General features: G+C 45.6%; 1 protein-coding gene across 3 annotated transcripts in view; it reads left to right on the plus strand.

The window, feature by feature from the left end:
• LOC139760294 (neuropilin and tolloid-like protein 1) overlaps nucleotides 1-18,446 on the plus strand; it is a 168,283-nt gene that overhangs the window by 137,005 nt on the left and 12,832 nt on the right. For all 3 annotated transcript variants that reach the window (XM_071683264.1, XM_071683266.1, XM_071683265.1), the window contains 5 exons: nucleotides 6,461-6,625; nucleotides 6,938-7,192; nucleotides 10,068-10,228; nucleotides 13,213-13,462; nucleotides 16,557-16,678. In XM_071683264.1, the coding sequence (XP_071539365.1) occupies nucleotides 6,461-6,625; nucleotides 6,938-7,192; nucleotides 10,068-10,228; nucleotides 13,213-13,462; nucleotides 16,557-16,678 (953 nt within the window). The remainder of the gene's footprint in view (nucleotides 1-6,460; nucleotides 6,626-6,937; nucleotides 7,193-10,067; nucleotides 10,229-13,212; nucleotides 13,463-16,556; nucleotides 16,679-18,446) is intronic.

Raw genomic sequence — 18,446 nt, forward strand, 5'->3', positions numbered from 1 at the left:
TCACACGAATAAAAAAAAAATCTAAATGAGTCAGAGAAGTGCAACAACGATGGTCCAAGACATGAGTTACAGGGGAATGGACAACAGAGGCCTTAAGTATGCCAACTGTGAGAGAGAGATGAGTATAGGGTGACCCGATCACGACCCTTAAAGTTTTTAAACCAGTTTGATGAAAACACTGAGCAGCTCCTCGAATTATACATGTATAGCACAGTCTGAGGCCCTTAACACGATAGTAAGCAAGAAACTTAAGAACAGATGTAAAGTAGCAGTGCATGAGTGGCAAATGATTAAAATAAAATGAACTAAGAAACTGTGAATGCAGACAGTAAGTAAAGGTTTAAAAATTATATGACAACTTCAAAAAAAATGGGGTCCCATAGGCGTAGAACGCCCTTCTCGTACAGTACAAACACATAAATACATATATACACATACGAAACGGTGGAGAAGCGGCGTAAATTAAAATAAACCCAATTATAAAAACATTCACAGGTCGCAGAGCGGAGTTTTAGGAAGCGTAATTAGTCAGGTCAATTGATTTGTCAGCCGTAAAAGACGGCGGGGATTAGGGCAGCGTCCGGCTCGTTCCCAGACGCTCCAACTTAATCACGGCGGGAGGACCGGGCCTCCGAGGAGCCGGGCGCCGCCGCCGGGGGCTGATAAGGTTTCGAGCGCCAGAATTTTCCCGGGGAATCTCGACTGTAAGTTTCCCATCGGTGAGCATCTTGATGCCTGCGCCTTCTCAGGGTTACCATTTTTCTCTTATTTTCCCATCTTTGACGTTCTTGAGGAGGGAATTGCAATTTCCTCCTCTGTGATAAGTTTTGAATTAGTTTCTCCCCCACCCCCATTTTTTTTTTATCAGAAATTCTCTTTCGCTCGTCGAAGAGCATTTTCCGTGAGTGAGAATGTGGAGGTGAGGACGTGGGCGCTGCCAGCGTGAGAGTGGTGGTGCGACGTGCCAATCTGTAACGGTCAGCAGCGGCGGGAGGGAGGAGAGGGAGACGCTTTGAATGTGTTGCCTTCCCGCGCCTCTTGCCCAGATCTTCCAGTAGGCTCTTTCCCCTCGCTGCCTTTTCTTGAACTATCATACCCACACGAGTGGCCGGGAAACACCGAGTTTGTTTCGTCCTCAAAGGTACCACAAGTTGCAGTAAAGGAGGAGCTGGGTGCTGCTGGTTATGAAGGAAACATCGGAGATCGAGAACATTTGCTTGAGGCGAGTCTCCACCCTGTGGGCGCCAGTGGGCGGGTGATTCGAGGAGTGGGTGTAGACAAGGGGTGCATAGTCATCCATGAAGGAAAGGATATCAAGTGGGTGTAGCTGACCCAGCTCAGGACGCCCTTTATACTTTCCTGCAAAAGGAGGAGGTATTATAACTCACGTGCACATATATTGGGGAACTTTGCTGTTCCCCTGAGCCCCAGTATTGCCAGGTCTGGCTCCAGGCCTGGGTAGGATGGAGAGGGAAAGCATTTCAGGCCGGTGGAGGCGATCCATGGACTGAAAATCGGTGGTGTAGCAATATTCTTTTGTTGCAGTCCTTGCGTGTTGGTATAGCCAGCTGACGCAGTTGGTAAAGTATAACGAAAAACATACTTTCATAATGATTTTGAAGGTTAGAAAAAAGTTTTAAAACGAAATAATTAGAAAAGCCGGTCAAGTTGCTCTTAAAGCAAGGCACAAAAAATATAATACATGAAATCATTCGTTACGAATCAGTTTGTGAGCGCGTATATATATATATATATATATATATATATATATATATATATATATATATATATATATATATATATATATATATATATATATACATGCGTTACCGGACTCCACCTGCTTGTGGTTACACCGAAAGTAAAAAAAAAATCCACCTGCGACGAGGCTGTGTTACCGTCTGCTGACGAAAAAATTCTTACTCCACAGAAATCCATCGTTTCCCCTGCTACTGGAAGCAGTGCAGCCTTAAAGGTGCAAGAGCTAGAAAATGGATGCAAGCGAATACGGCATTTCTTCGGCTGTTCTTGGTGCTACCTCACTAACACTAGCAATTGCCTGTGTGTGTGTGGAGGGGCAGCTGGTGCTAGGAGCCTCCATCGACGGAAACGCCAGAAAATCGTATCTATTGTCCCGTGACTCAGGCTGTGCAAACAGGAAAATCACTCGATCCGGAATTTAATGTTAGTCAAATCCATCCAAATTGGGACCAATTGTTCCGGTAATTGTATGTAAACGGAAGGAGCGGTGGGTGACCGTGGGTGGGTGGGTGGCAGAGCCCTCCTACCTCATCCAAGGAACAACTTGGCACACACCGCTCCGACCAGAACCTCATACTGACTCTGCAGATATTTTTCCTCCCCCTCTTCCCATCAGGATTTAACTAAAAAGAAATTAGGAAACGAAGGGAAATGTTTAAAGATGTATGAGTTTTGTGGGTTTCTGTGATACGGCTAATGGTCAGATAGTGTGTGTCTTGGCTCGTCTCTCGAAGAGGACATTTCTAAAAAGTTATCTTACTTGTACTTTGTGGAATTGATGTGGTTTGTAAAGCCATAAAGTTGTTCTACAGTTTATTGTAATTTATATATATATATATATATATATATATATATATATATATATATATATATATATATATATATATATATATATATATATCATAACCTTAAATCACGCAAATGTTTATCAACCAACAATAAGGTTGGCCATGGGGCGACTGCCCGGATATGGGTTCGAACCCTAGCCTGCAGACTCCCAGCTAGCACAGTGCTGACCACTATTCAGCGGTGGCTGCCCACAGTGTCATCAGGATAAAACCGACGTGTGGCATGAATACGTCGACCTTGTTGTGTGTGGGAGTGGTGGTTCCTTAAAGATGAAATATAAAGAAACAAAACTCTAAACGCAACACCTTGAACACATCACTCGGGCCATTCAGTAAAGAGGCTCGAGGGGGAAGAGCGCCTCCCTGCCCAACCCTCACCAAGTAGCGTTGGGCCCTATACTCACTAACGGGCCGCCCTGCCCCTTACCCCATCCCAGACCTCACCACAAAGATCTCCTAAGGCCATCCTTGCCCTCACCACAGTGGTCTCAGGGTCACACTTGCCCTCACCACAAGGGGCTCAAGATACTTTGAGCTCTCAACGCAGAGCCACAGGGCCTGTCACACCTTCACTAGAGAGGGCCCCGGGCAGCCAGCCCTCACTAGGGAGGGCCCAGGGCAGGCCGCCTTCACCAGATGGGTCCAGGGCAGGCCGCCTTCACCGGATGAGCCCAGGGCCCTCCCTACCTTCACCAGAAGGGCACAGGGCCCCCACCCAACCCTCACCACAGGGGCCCGGGGCCCTCCCCGCAAGTCTTAATTAAAATTCCATTTTTTCCATGATGGTTTGTTCGCAGTATCGAGAGTAATAACTAATATTTCATATTTGCCTGATGCATTAGGATTTTTGGATTAAAGTCTTTCTTTACTGAATAAAAGATTGATTTTAATAATGGCAAGAGTAGTTTTTACCCTGTGGCACACAACGAGACTGATTACTACCTTTAATGAAGCCGTGATGAAAGTAATGAGACGGTGTGCGATAAACAGGCTCCTGCTGTCTTAGGCAGGTCGTGGCGTTGCTAATGATCCCAGCTGTCGCTCTTAACGCGCGGTGATCTCTGGCAAGTGGCCGCTGGCGGGTGAATGGTGGCGCGGGGAGCCACGCGGCGACCGACCGACAGCCTCACAACGCTCATTCCTCTCAGCGGATCATCATGTTCTTGCGCCGAGGGGAGGCATGTAATCTACTGTTGGTGTACCTTGTGTCGGCAAGGCGGTGGTGAGGGTGTCTACAGATAGTCGATGGGGTTGCTGTACGACCAGGTGGTGTGGCTTCTCCTCCTAACTTGGCTAGCGAGAGAGGCCGTGCTGTCTGACTCTGCAGGTCGGTGACGCTAGCCCGCGGGCCAGAGCGGTGGTGGCGGCGCCATCAGCCCGCTGGTTAGTCTGATAGCGTCTGGCCCACGTAGCAGCGGCGCGGCCGCCGCCCCCCTGATGTTTCAAGCTTCGCCTCAAAATAAAGTACATTGCTACGTGACGTCCTTAGTGGCCGGCCAGCCAGGCCAGTGCCATCCACGATTCTTTCTCTCCCCCTTCTTTCTCCCACTCTCTCATCAGTCATCAGATGTGGTGGAATAAACACATGCTGGTCGGATCACGGGCTGGTGGCAGTGATAACATGTACTGGAATATCTTTTTTTAGATCAGCTGCGTTCGTTGCCAGAGGAGGAGAGTGCGTTAGTGGGAAGGAAACGAGCGCGTCAGCCTGCCAGGGGTGAAAAAGGGCGCTGCAGCAAGCCAGTACAGAAGAGTGCGTGCGTCAACGGCCAGAGTAAAAAAGGATCGTAAAGAACGCCGTTACACGGGCCGTAATGTGGCTGAGCACTATAATGAGTCCGGTGATCTTCCCTGCGCGTCCGGAAGGTTGAAATACTAGGCTGAGACCCACAGGCAGGTGGTCCTCCACTGCGCGCGGGGTCCCAGGGTTGCGTGACGCCATGACCTGCGCGTCGCGCCCGGCGGGCATTGGCTGGGCTCCACCTGGCGGGGTGTGCGGCCCTCAGCTGGCACAGGTATCCTCCCCTCCCTACCCCCCAGGCCTCTTCCGCCGGTGACTGGTCATGACAGGTTACCTTGATGTATGGGACACCTGCCTCCATACCCATCACTGAACACACACACACACACACACACACACACACACACACACAGCAGAGAGAGAGAGAGAGAGAGAGAGAGAGAGAGAGAGAGAGAGAGAGAGAGAGAGAGAGAGAGAGAGAGAGAGAGAGAGAGAGAGAGAGAGAGATTGTACGTTTGTTGTGTGTGTGCGTGTAGGGGGATCGTCCTGTATACTGGCCCTCACCATAGGACCTGCCACACACCCTTAACAGAGGCTAGACCACAGGACGACCCACGCTCTCCCCTCCCTATCAACAACAGCCACGCCAAGGAACGACCTACCTCCCCATCAACACCAGCCAGACCACAGGACGACCCTCCCCACCCCACCAACACCACCTAAACCACAGGACGACCTTCCACAGTTTATATTCACGTGATTAAACTGTCGTGCAATAATTTCGCGACGGGGAAATACTCGGTTTACGACGCTTGTAAAGTTGGTTAATGAACAGGCTGTTGAGTAGGGCGTACCAGGTGTGCCTTCAGCAACGGTTAATTAATTGGTCATTAAATTATGTATCTAACTACGTGGGTAATTATATTGATTGTGTATATAAAAGCGCGCGTGCCAGAATCTCACGTGATGAGGTTCGGGAAGGGTATTGTGGCCAGCAGGTAGTAAACAAGCAGTCTCTCCGAGAGGGAATATGTTCAGGGCTTACTCTAGCCAGCGCTCCCAGAATGAGGTCATGGTGCGCTCGGGGTTGGGCCTGCGAAGTTCTGATGCTGGAGGTGTAAAGTGGGTTATCATGGCTGGGGTTATTAGGGGTTTGCTGGTGATGGAGGGAGATGAACACTGGTTAGCAGTGGTGACAGACTGGGCTGAGGACTCCACTGGTTCACACTCCAGCGGGCGGGCAGTGTCCTCAGCAGTGGAAGATGATGGTTCGTTTCAACTCGCTACTGGGTGAGTACCTAGGTATCATAACAGTATTTGGATAACAAACACTTGTGCCAACCTCTCATGTACACATTCACATGCTCCGTCTGTGCAGGCAGAACAGACATTCTCACGTTCCGTTAGTGCAAGCATCGTCCACGCTCCGCCAGGGTAAGCACGTCTACACACGTGCACACCCTGTCGGTGCACGCGTAACCACTCGTAAGTGCCCCCATCCATGCGTATGTGTGTGTGTGTGTGTGTGTGTGTGTTGCCACCTTAAGCAAGTTGTAATGAGTGCGAGGCAGGTCCCCTGGTGTGAGCCTCTTATCTCAGATATTCTCATTTCCTGGAGCTATCCCGTCCACATTAACCCTTGGGCGCGAGACTAAAGTCCAGCGATGTGTACACTTCTGGAGGCGACCCAGAGCACCGTCCTCCTGGCCCAGCTGGAAGCCAACAGGGGTCACGTAACACCATGATGTTACCTCCTCTGTAGTATTCGATGTCTTAAAGCGACAAAATCCTGTATGATCTAGGTACTGTACTGCTATTCGATTGTGCCTTGTCCATGTGTTGGATGCAATCTTATTCTCTAAAGACGACAGAGTATAGGGAGTTTAATATCCTCCCGTCTCCTGCGTGGATGATATGTTGATAAGGCTTGTTGAAGGTGAGGGGGAGGCCAAGGCTGGCCTTCCGCCGGCTGAGGTTCACCCGTATTAATAAATAATCATGAGGACTGCCAGGCCCACACTTCCCCTTCGGCTCAACGGTCAGCCTCAAAAGTCACGACTCCTGGCCAGGGAAGAGCAGGTAACAGACCAGTGTCGTCCTCCTCCCGCAGGTCGCCGCTTCAGCAAGTCAGTGAACGGGGCGACGAGTAGCACCACCAAGAACGAGGACAAGTGCCGCCTCTTCAGCGAACCGAACACGGAGCTGATGGAGTTCTACAGCCCGCTCTACCCCAACCACTACCCCAACGACACCGAGTGCATCCTACGACTTGAAGGTAGCGTCCTCTTCCTGTTTACACACTTGCAGTTGTTCCTGTTTACACATTTGCAGTCGTTCCTGTTTACACACTTGCAGTTGTTCCTGTTTACACATTTGCAGTCGTTCTTGTTTACACACTTGCAGTTGTTCTTGTTTACACACTTGCAGTTGTTCTTGTTTACACACTTGCAGTTGTTCTTGTTTACACACTTGCAGTTGTTCTTGTTTACACACTTGCAGTTGTTCCTGTTAATCAGTTCTTTTTCCTCATGATTCATCCAAATTCCTCTCCCCACTGAGCTCCTTCCCCACCTGTCTCCCGGCACAGCCAAATACGGATACATGATCCAGATCGACTTTCGGGACTACTTCGACTTGGAACCATCGGAGAAGTGCGACTACGACTTCCTGGAGGTGCGGGACGGGGCACATGGCTACTCGGACCTGAAGGGACGCTACTGCGGGCAGAAGTTCCCCCCAATCATCACCTCCAAGGACCGCTACCTCTGGCTGCGGTTCACTTCAGACGAGAACATAGAGTACAAGGGCTTCAGGGCCGTCTACCGGTACATGAAAAATACAGGTCTGTACTCGCATGATGTACGTTTATGTAATGATATATACGTTGTACAGCTCATGTGTGTGTGTGTGTGTGTGTGTGTGTGTGTGTGTGATATAATCTTTTCTTTCTCTGGTGATAACACGACTGCTGCTGAGGTAGTTACTACAGCCGTTTCCATTGCGTGCTGATGAAGACCAAGTGTTATCGCAGAAACCACTGGACCCAAATTCCAGAGGAGGCTGCTGTGTCGAGGGGGGGAACTGAGGTATGGCACTGTGAGGCCCAGCAGGTTAATCTGCTGCTGGTGTTGCGAGGGAGGCCACAACACCAAGGCCTCTCTTTCTGATAAACCGCACTGAGGTTCCCACAGACTCAACGTGTTATTAAGCATCGAAGGGAGAGGTGCACACAAGAGGGCCACCCGAAACAAAAACTACATTAACCAATTTTTTCCCCGGGTCTTTTTTTTTTTTTTTGGAAGGGGCACTTGCTCAGCTGACCACTAAAAAATTTCCCTCCCATCAGAGGGTGTCTTGTCGGTGATTTTCCATCAAACTGGAGTCTGGGGTGGGGAAAAAATAATCTAGAGAGCGTAGCCTCCCTAGTACTAGGCCTGGAGTCCCCTAGTCTCGGGAGACAGCACCCAGCTGGGCGGCGTAACACAGTGAGGACATCAGCCACCAGCTGTGGGTTCGTTGATTGAGGAGTCAGACGGTGTTCCCGCCAATACAGAAAGGTAAAATCTGCCTCGCCCTTTCTCTCACCGGACGAAACAGCTCATATGCTTCGTACGGACGAATGTACTCAGACCACTGGACAAAGTGGCTGGTGAGGTAATCTGCCTTACGCAGGCGCGAAGCCACGGTGGATGAAATCAGTGGGGATACTTCAGTGGGACAAATGTTACACTGTGCATGAAATCAGTGGGGGATACTTCGGTGGGACAAATGTTACACTGTGCATGAAATCAGTGGGAATACTTCAGTGGGACAAATGTTACACTGTGCGTGAAATCAGTGGGAATACTTCAGTGGGACAAATGTTACACTGTGCGTGAAATCAGTGGGAATACTTCAGTGGGACAAATGTTACACTGTGCATGAAATCAGTGGGGGATACTTCAGTGGGACAAATGTTACACTGTGCATGAAATCAGTGGGAATACTTCAGTGGGACAAATGTTACACTGTGCATGAAATCAGTGGGGATACTTCAGTGGGACAAATGTTACACTGTGCATGAAATCAGTGGGGAATACTTCAGTGGGACAAATGTTACACTGTGCATGAAATCAGTGGGGGATACTTCAGTGGGACAAATGTTAAAGTTGTGCAAACATCACTGCTTTTCTGAAGAGAGTGGGACATCCCGAAGCAAGACGTAGCGTCAAAGGATTCCATAAGAGAAAGGCTTTGGATGGTGGGCTAATGCTACTACTATCCTCGGTAACACAGCGCCAACCAGGATAAAGGAAATGGTCCATGCAAAGCCATCTAGAGCCCAGTGGTACATTAATTTGGTTCCCCTCCTCATGAAAGCACTGTGGAGCCTATTGGTGCATTACCTCTGGTTCCCCCTCCTGCAAGCACTGTGGAGCCCAGGGGTTCATTACCTCCGGTTCCCCCTCCTGCAAGCACTCTGGAACCCACTGGTGCATTACCTCTAGTTCCCCCTCCTGCAAGCACTCTGGAGCCCAGTGGTGCATATAACGTCAAGTCCCTCTCCTTATTAAGGCAGGCCAGTCCTTCAGGCTGCCACGGCTCCCTCTGGACCCTGAGCACATACGTATCTCCCCTTTTATCCCCAATACAGGTGTGGAGCTTCCCCTCTCTCCATCGGCACAATCATCCGGCCACCCTCCTGCCCTCAACAGAATAACATCTCAATCTATTCTCCCTCCCTCCATGCCGGACGAGTATATATTTATCTATCCCCCCCCCCCTTTTTTTCCCCCGTTTATCGTGACTGTTGGGTCTCCTGGGGTGCCGCACCCTCGACCTTGCATCACACCTCGTGCCAGTGTTATGGTCGAGGGTGCGGGCGGGAGTGTCAGCGAGCGGCCAGGGGTCACTGTGAGGGACGCTGATTACATCTGTCCCGGGCGGGAGACCTCATCTCCCGCCCCGAGGGGACCGGGTTGTCGGAGCGGGACGATCATCACTCCATTCCGTCCCCCTCTCTTGTCCCCTGCCAGCTTGCTAACCAACCCATCTATCTATCACGTTTAACACTTCCTTTTTTTCCCTTTACTTTAAATTAAAGGTATTCGGTGGTTGATGGCAGCTGTAACTATCTTTCAGGGAATACATTCGTAGTTTTTTTTTTTTTTTTCCGGTCGTGTGTGACGACGAGACGCTTGTCCTCCAACCTCACTGTTCAACGGTCAGCGTAGCACCACCACACACGTCATGCCCTCCCCTCTATCCGTCTCCAGTGGTACCTGCTCCCTCACAGTTCATCCGTTCCCAGCCTTGTGTCTAGTTCCTCAATAATGATGGGTATGGATGATTCCCTTATGGTCACAGGTATGAAAGATGCTGTGACACGCGTGTTAATCATTGCCATCGTACGTACGGACCTGTATGTCATCATCCATTGATGATACTGTTGTATACAGCATGTGTCTTAATGGCTGAGAGCCAGCGGTATTCTGCAGACACTGAACCATCTGTTCTTCCATTCACTGACCAAACTGTTCATGCTCTAGAATGCACACATGTGAAATGCACCTTTCCTCCTCCTCCTCTTACCCCATCAATCCTTCGTATCAAACATGACACGTCTCTAACCAAGACGGAGACATTCATTCTCTCCTCCTCTTTCTCTTTTCCGTATGTTCGTCCCTGACACCTGACGCGGCTACCGGCGACCTGTTGTGCTGTGTTGTGTCGCTCAGCGATGGAGCGGCCGGAGGTCGATCCCTGTCAGTTCGAGATGTCTGGGGTGCAGGGTCTTGTGTCGCACACCAACATCACGCAGGCCACGCTCAACTACTCCATCAACTACGACTACCCCGTCGACTGCACGTGGGTCATCAGGGTGAAGACCACACAGAAGGTAAGACCACCGCACCATACTTGCTCTTTTTTTTTTTCCTAGGGTTTCCGCTTCTTTATATGGAAGTACATCTCCCTCCTCCGTTTTCGTTTTGAGGTCTTATCTTCCAACTGATTCTCTTTTGCTTAATTTGTATCTCACGACCCAGAGAGTCATCCACTGTGTGTGTGTGTGTGTGTGTGTGTGTGTGTGTTCGTCACATGTTGGCCAAAGATGTAGCTACCACAATCCAATTGTAAGTGAAGAAGCCAGTCTGGGTGGAGCGGATGTATGAGCGGTGTCCTCAAGGTCGACATATGACAACACTTCGCATCGTCAAGACCCGTCTATCCCAGCGTCCTCACCCAGGGACGAATAACGGCAAGGAGGTAAAGACCACGCTAAGGGGGGGAGGGTAACCACAGTCAGAGCTGAGGGACGAGGCACGTGCAGTAAGCGTTTCACAAGCGTGTTTACACACACATTCAAAGGCCCGGAAATTAAGCCCCTGCCATCAACCATCCCCCGGTGTCTTGGCCACGTACCAAGAGGGGGACCGTGATACTGTACTACTGTACAGTCACTTCTACCCACCTACCACTTGCTTCCTGAGCCGCCAAACACCCCCCCCCCCCCTGTGAACCCAACATCCACTCAGGGGAAGTGCAAACCCGAGGAGCTACCGCCGCTCTCAAAGCCTCGTTCACGCAAACTTCGGCTCCATTTTGTGTCGATTTGCAAGAGTAGCGAAAAGGAGGAAGACCAGGGACGAGAACCCACACTGGGTCCCCAGACACCTACTACGAGTGCCTCCTGTGGTCGGATTTTTTTTCCTTCTCTTACTCCCACCTGGGGTATACCTGGCTGCCGAGGCCTCTACTCGTTGTTGACCGATAACCTGTACTTGGCATTAAGGTGACACGCCCCGTCCCTAAACCATCTGCTGTCTGACTACTGCCAACACCACGTTCCCTCTTCTGCCCCGTACTTAATCATGCTCTTAACGCCCCATGAACTTTGCGAGGAAGGAAGACATACCACTAGTGACCTTACACCGTACACATCTACAGAAAGTGAAGAAAGACTTTTTGTTTCTTGTGATAATTGCTTAACAGCACGCTTTTGTATGAAAAGTCGGCCCGCAAGCACAAACAAAAAGGATCGTTACTCATGGGGTCGGTCCTATGAATGTCAAAATGAACAATACGATTCCTGATTTTGTCTAGGCAGGGTTAGTAAGCATTACCAACAGGCGCATTCCCAAATAATTATGGTAACTCCTCCTCACAGTAATGACTATGAAATGTACAATAAATACATCGTATTTATCTACATGAAAGATTCACATAAGTGATCGCCCAATATTGCTTACCTTACAGTAGATGTACGTATTCTTAGATCCAATAAAAGTAAGATTCACAAATGATAAGATTGGGTTAAGTCAAAATAGTGACCTCTTGCAATAACATTACATGCAATCAACACAACGAAAATACATCAATCCAGCAGGACCTATCTGGCAACCAGCACAACTTTCCCGTCTGCCCCCTCAATTATTAATTTCTGTTTATTTCCGTTTTCTTTCATGTCTGAATAATCACCTTGAAACATTTACTTAACATCTGGTTTCACAAGGTGCAAATACTCATCAGGATTTCTTATAACATGAGTAACAATCAAGATTACATAAACAATGCTCAAACTAATGTAATGACCAGCGCACATAGACAAAGGTATATCTCCAACATTAATAATTATGCTACACAATGTACTCCATATATGGTGAGACATGGATAATTCATTATATATTAAAAAGGTAATGCGACAAATGACAGGAAATGTCACCAGTAGTTCATCCCTTAACGATACGTGGTAAGACCCTCCTAGTACATTTGCCAAATGCCATCGTCCGTTACGTCGTACTAACACAAAACTGTAAAGATTTTCATTCCTTTTCTTGATCGGGTGTACATCCCCATCACCCTCACTAAGGTAGACCACTCACCACTGGCCCAGCCCTACTGCATATGTATGCTTGTTATCTCACGCCTCCGCCCTGCTCCCATCTCTCTCTCTACTATTCTTTCCATCCTCAAACTTTGGCATGTCCCATCCCTGATGCTTCCAGCCCCCTTTGTTAACCTTCACACTTTCGTAAATTTGGGAGAGTTTTTCTGGGTTTTCTTGGCACAGTTTAATTACATTTTCTTTTTTCCTCATTTTTCATTGTAATGCATACATACATACTGTCCCAAAAGATTGCCTCCTTTTTCCTGCCCCTAGATATATATGTTTATCTTTCCTATCCTCAGGCTTACATACATATTCTATAAGTCTGTACATTCGCCACTGTCCCCAGTCCTACATGTTCTCTTCTCTTGGCCTCAGGTCTATCTATTCTTCTATTCTGCCTATCGTTCTGTTTGCTCTCCCTGCCTAAGATCCACATGAATTCCTTACACACAAGGATACATGAATATACACTTTTCACAGATGTACAAGGCCTCTCACAGATCCTCATCTTCTCCCCTGTTCCCATGTCTAAAAGATCTCTCCTAACCTTAAACCTGCATATCCTTCTTTCTCTCCCCTAGATCTACACGATCTAGTGCCTTCAAGGTTTACATATCTCATCCCCTCTCTAGGATTTGCAAATTTTTTCCCATTCTTCTATATCCATTGGGCTTTTCCTCTATCTCATCACCACCAGACCTGCAGATGTACATATCTTCCTGGAGTAATAATGATTCTTTTACCCTTGGCCCAGGATGCAGATATACATATCTTACTCTACTCCTGCTTTTAAACATTTTAAACAGACATTTTGTTAGACTCCTCACTTATAAGTTCTTCTCCCCCTTATTTGCAGATCTACATGTTCTTCCTCTTGCTCGCAAATCCAAATGCTCAGTCTCTTTAGATTTACATATTACATTGTCCCTTGCTAATAGAACTCCCAAGTCCTTTTGTCTTGGCTCAGTCTTACGTCCTCCTCCTACTTGCAGATCTACATGTTCTTCGAAACTTTTGAGCTAGCTGAGCCAAATGAGTGCGACGTTAATTATGTAGACATCTTCGGCAAGCATACTGACCTCAAACACCGCATTAAGCACTACTGTGGCTCTGTTGCAGATCCCTTTGTTACCAAGAGCAACCTTATGTACTTCCGATTCTTCACTGCCCATGAGCAGGCCTTGAAGACCAAATTCAAAGCATGGTATACAGCATTCAGGGACAGAATGCAGGATGGTGAAGGTGAGATGAGTGCCAAAGCTGGTAAGGAGGTTGCTGCATCCTTTCTTCATATTCTATCTCCAATTATGTCATATTTTTCATAAAAAGGTGACATCATTTGGATAAATTTTGTTAACCACGTGCAATAAAACAATGATATGTATGACGGATTCTCAAAGACATTAGATTCCCTTGAGAACCATTCAACCATCTTTTTTTTTTTTTTCTAATTCCATTCTCATTTATATGGGTTGGCTCAAGTGCATAAAGCCAGACTATTCATTTACACATCCTCAACCTAAATTCTTTAAGTTAAAGTGTCGATGCTAATGTGAGGACATGTATGCCTTACTTTAGTCACTTTTTATGCATGAGTGAATAAAAAAAAATGTCGTATGAACACCTCCACCTTTTAATACAAAAGACTCCATTTCACACCGTCAAGAAATGATTCCTGTCACCCTCATCCAAAATACCACTAACCCAAATCAGTTCAAAGACCAGCATCTGTCCATTTAACCATGGTCATCCCATTTTTTTTACCTTCAACAGAACTAATATATATCTTCTTAGTAATCCTGTCATTCTGCCATGCATTGTACCTGGTCACAGCGTCTTAGAAGATGCATCTTTCAAATATCATTTTCATACCCTGTATCAGTCTCACGTCTTCATTGTCTATGAGTTCTTACCTATGTGCAAGGTACTTTGCAACATCTCTAAACCTCTTATTCTTTTATCCAAAAGAGCTATAAAGTTTTACTTTCATACATCAGAATTAGAATAGGTACTCTATCATGCAAGACTCTTACATATTATATCTATCCTTCCTATTCACTACAATTTCCTGTGCACCTCCATTACCCTACTCTTTACAACCTACTCACTTCCATCCTTAGTGATCAAAATTCCTAAATACCTTGACTCATTTAAAACTTATAAAGCATCCAACTCAAACTGATATTGCACTGTGACAGGCCACCTTTTCATCAAGTATCTTGCTCTTACATTTACAGTAAACATCCTGCTCCTAAAGATAGTTACAGCAACTTAATCTTCTATCTAACTCTTCTACCAAGTCAGCTAAATGAACAGCATCAAATGCATACAACAACTGTGGCATCTTCCGTTCACTTCCACCATGGTTTAACAAAACTGTACCATGCCCATTACCCAGTCTCTCACCTTGTGCAATGCTTTATTCATAAAAAAAATTTGCAACTTATGAAGACATTGTTCAGCCTAGACTTACTCCCACATTTAGTTTTAAGATCACTAATACCACCATTTACCTTTATACAAGTACTATTTCCAGGTTAAAAGTCTTAAACACAGTCAAACTCCCCTGAGTGCCTTATCATTATCATGTGTCTTTTCCTACACCATTAAAAGCTTCTCATATTATACAGAACTTATGTTATTGTCTGCCTTGGTGCAAATATATAGTTCATTTGTGCTTTTTAAAATTGATCATATCTATATTTCAGTCAGGCGATCTTGATTTTCCTTTCACATAACCTGCACTCAGTGTTCAGTGCACTTATTCCTCATTAATTTCTACATCACTTCACTCTGTTGTTAACAACTTGGACATTTCCTGCTTTCATCCAGTTGGCAAAGGCCTAACCATTATTCAACAGTAAATACATCAAATCCATTAACCAGCAATCTGACCTGCATTCATCATTACCTTACCACTTCATGTCACCCAATTTTAAGTACATTACCGCTTTTCTTGCCTGCATTTTATTGTCTTCCTTCATCCATACCTATTCTAACCTTTCCTCCTCTCTAAAAAAAATGTCCTAAAAGTACTTTCAACATCTTGTGCCAATTTTATGTTTTGTTGCATGCATTCTCCTAGATATTTTTCTAACATACCCTATCTATTCACAGATTTCCCCTTTGCATTTTTATTCATCCATCTGAAAAAAATATCGAACCATTATCCTTTACATTTTCATTCAATAGTAGTGGGGTTCCAAGCTTTATCAGCTGAAGACACCAGTTCTAAGGACCCAACAACTGGTGCATGCCTGAATGCACTCGATCCGGTCCATATAAACATGAATGGATTTATTGACAATAGATTTGATAGATTTTCATTTACCCTTCTTGGATCCTTATGTATCTGCCTTCCATTTACTCATAAGCACTTTTTTTCAGAGCTGTCTATATTCTTAGCCATCCATACATCACCGCTATTTAAAAGAATTAGCTTCTGTATCCATACTATTTTTCCTTATTCATCAACTTCTAACTTGCTGTTCCCATTTTCCACATGCAATTCTTAAAGTGCCAAGCATCTATGGCAGTCTCTTTTAATGCTTTCCTTACATAGTACCACACCACCTATGCTATACTTTGGACCATTCATTGACATCTCCCAGTTTTTCATTTAATCTGGAAGTTTCACACTTACTACATCTCCCTCAGTCATACATCTTTTATCCCTTTTGCTTTTCTATTCCCACTTCTACTTAGTGTAACTATAATAAAAGGCAACTTACAAATCACTTGTCATGTGATCTGACAAGCTCCATCCCCACCTTCTCATTGATCACATCTCCACATTGTCATATTCTTCCTGAAAACAAACACATCATATCATATCCTTGTCTACTATATTTTCACTCTCCCTGTCTGTAACACTGCACATTAATCAAAGTTTTGAAAACATATATTTTTTGCAACACTTTTACCCACAAAGGTACATAATCTTCATATCCTCTCATTCCGGGGTACTCCTGTAACCCCATACCTATGATGGTATTCAAAATATCCATTTACATCACCAATTACACGGTTTCTTTCCTGGATCTACAGTATCATAAATTCTAAGTTATGATGAGAAATATTTTGAACATGATTTTTCTTGGTGTTATTGGTTTCTGTGAATATCTTATTTTGCTTCGAAAGGTATTTCTGTGCATAATATTCTGATATTGAATAAGTATTCTCCTAGATAAAATATGACATTTTTATCTTTATCCCTCAAAGTGATATGGGAGCCTTGAATTGGTTTCATGATTCCCCAAGGTGATTCTCAAGTTTGGATTGTGACAAACTACTGGAAGTGCTTATTGGTGTTAGTGATCAGCCTGTACCCCAACAGACGATAGCCAGTCTTGCACGGAGGATGAGTATGATTGTGATGACGCCACCTGTATTGACAAGTCCCTTGAGTGCAATGGCATCAAGAATTGTCGCCATGAGTATGACGAAGAAGGTTGCAAAGTGAGTACGCTCCCTTCTACTTCACCCTCATCCATGTGCTCTCACTGGTAATGACTGTAACACTGGATCTTAAAATTAAAAACTGGTGTCCTTCCTACTGGTATATATGAGTCTGGTGAATTCTGGCTCCTGGCTTAGTCATCAACAGGTGAAAAACGAAGGTTAGCCTTGCAAAGACATCTTTCACTTGCCTACTTCGGCAGGAATATGACTAAGACAGAAGCTAATGAAAAACCATAAATTCATCCAGTAGACTTATTTTGTACCTATGAAAGTGAAGGTAACTTATGTGACAATCCCTGGCTTGTGTGCCTGGCACACTCTTTATAAGAGATACTGTAAAGAAATTGTTGCCATTTGTCATTTTAACCAGAAGTTTTAGATCCCATTTAGCCTTATTCTGCTTCTGAGTCCAGTTATGCAAGACTTATCAAGACAATATATTTGCTTGTGTATCAATTTGCACTCCTACCTGTAACTACTTTAAATACAACTTTTAGACCTTGGATCCATATACAGCTTGAAGAATAACACCCCTGTTTAAGTTTATATATATATATATATATATATATATATATATATATATATATATTCCAGCCCCCCGCTCCCTCCCCTTTTAGTCGCCTTCTACAACATGCAGGGAAAATGTGGGAAGTATTCTTTCTCCCCTAACCCCAGGGATATATACACATAGATATTTTATTATACTTAGTTGCTGTCTCCCACATTAGCGAGGTGGCGCAAGGAAACAGACGAAAGAATGGCCCAGCCCACCCACATACATGTATATACGTAAATGCCCATACACGCATATATACATACCCATACATTTCAACGTATGCATAGATATACATACACAGACATATACATATATACACATGTACATATTCATACTTGCTGCCTTCGTCCATTCCTGTCGCCACCCCGCCACACATGAAATGGCACCCCCTTCCCCCCGCACGTGTGAGGTAGCGATAGGAAAAGACAACAAAGGCCACATTCGTTCACACTCAGTCTATAGCTGTAATGTGCAATGCACCGAAACCTCAGCTCCCTTTCCACATCTAGGCCCCACAAAATTTCCATGGTTTGATTACGGCTGTGGCAGCACTGAGACTCTGACCCATGGGAAATACCCTGGGAAGACCAGAAAAACCTCTTCACACACTCTGAATGTTTTTGTATATCAAATGAATGCAGATTCATGTTCGACTGTAAAATAATCAACAGAAAAAACTCTCAACTGCTCAGTGATGTTGTATAGACAGTGCACCACCACTTACACGAATACCTTAAGTATCAGGACTCCAGGCTGCATCTCAAACAGCTCAAATGTAGTGTGGGATACAGCTAAGTTCATAAGTGTCTAGTAAAGCAATACGTCTACCTTTTCTGTGACAGGTGGCCATATTGAGCGTGTGTACAGATGACCAGGCTGTGATCCATTTGACCCCAAGTACACTGCAAGCACTGTAAAGTTCCCTGTTTCACTTATGGTATGAGATTATTTCAATTGGACACCTTGGAGTGTTACAAAAGAATGAAACTAAGAACAGACATAGTTACCTCGAGCTACTGGTGGTCATCTTCCAGATTCATTCCAAAAGTCCAGTGCCAAAGTGTTAATGCACGATGGGGCTCACTGCCACACTCCCAAAAAAGTCACCGATTGGCTTAGGGATTGTGTAGGTGAAGTTTTCAGAAAACGGCCAAGGAGTTCATCAGATTTGAAATAAACAAAACCCTGTGGGCACTTATGAATATGAAA

This window comes from Panulirus ornatus, chromosome 36 (genome assembly GCF_036320965.1).
Source record: "Panulirus ornatus isolate Po-2019 chromosome 36, ASM3632096v1, whole genome shotgun sequence".
Taxonomy (NCBI): Eukaryota; Metazoa; Arthropoda; class Malacostraca; order Decapoda; family Palinuridae; genus Panulirus; species Panulirus ornatus.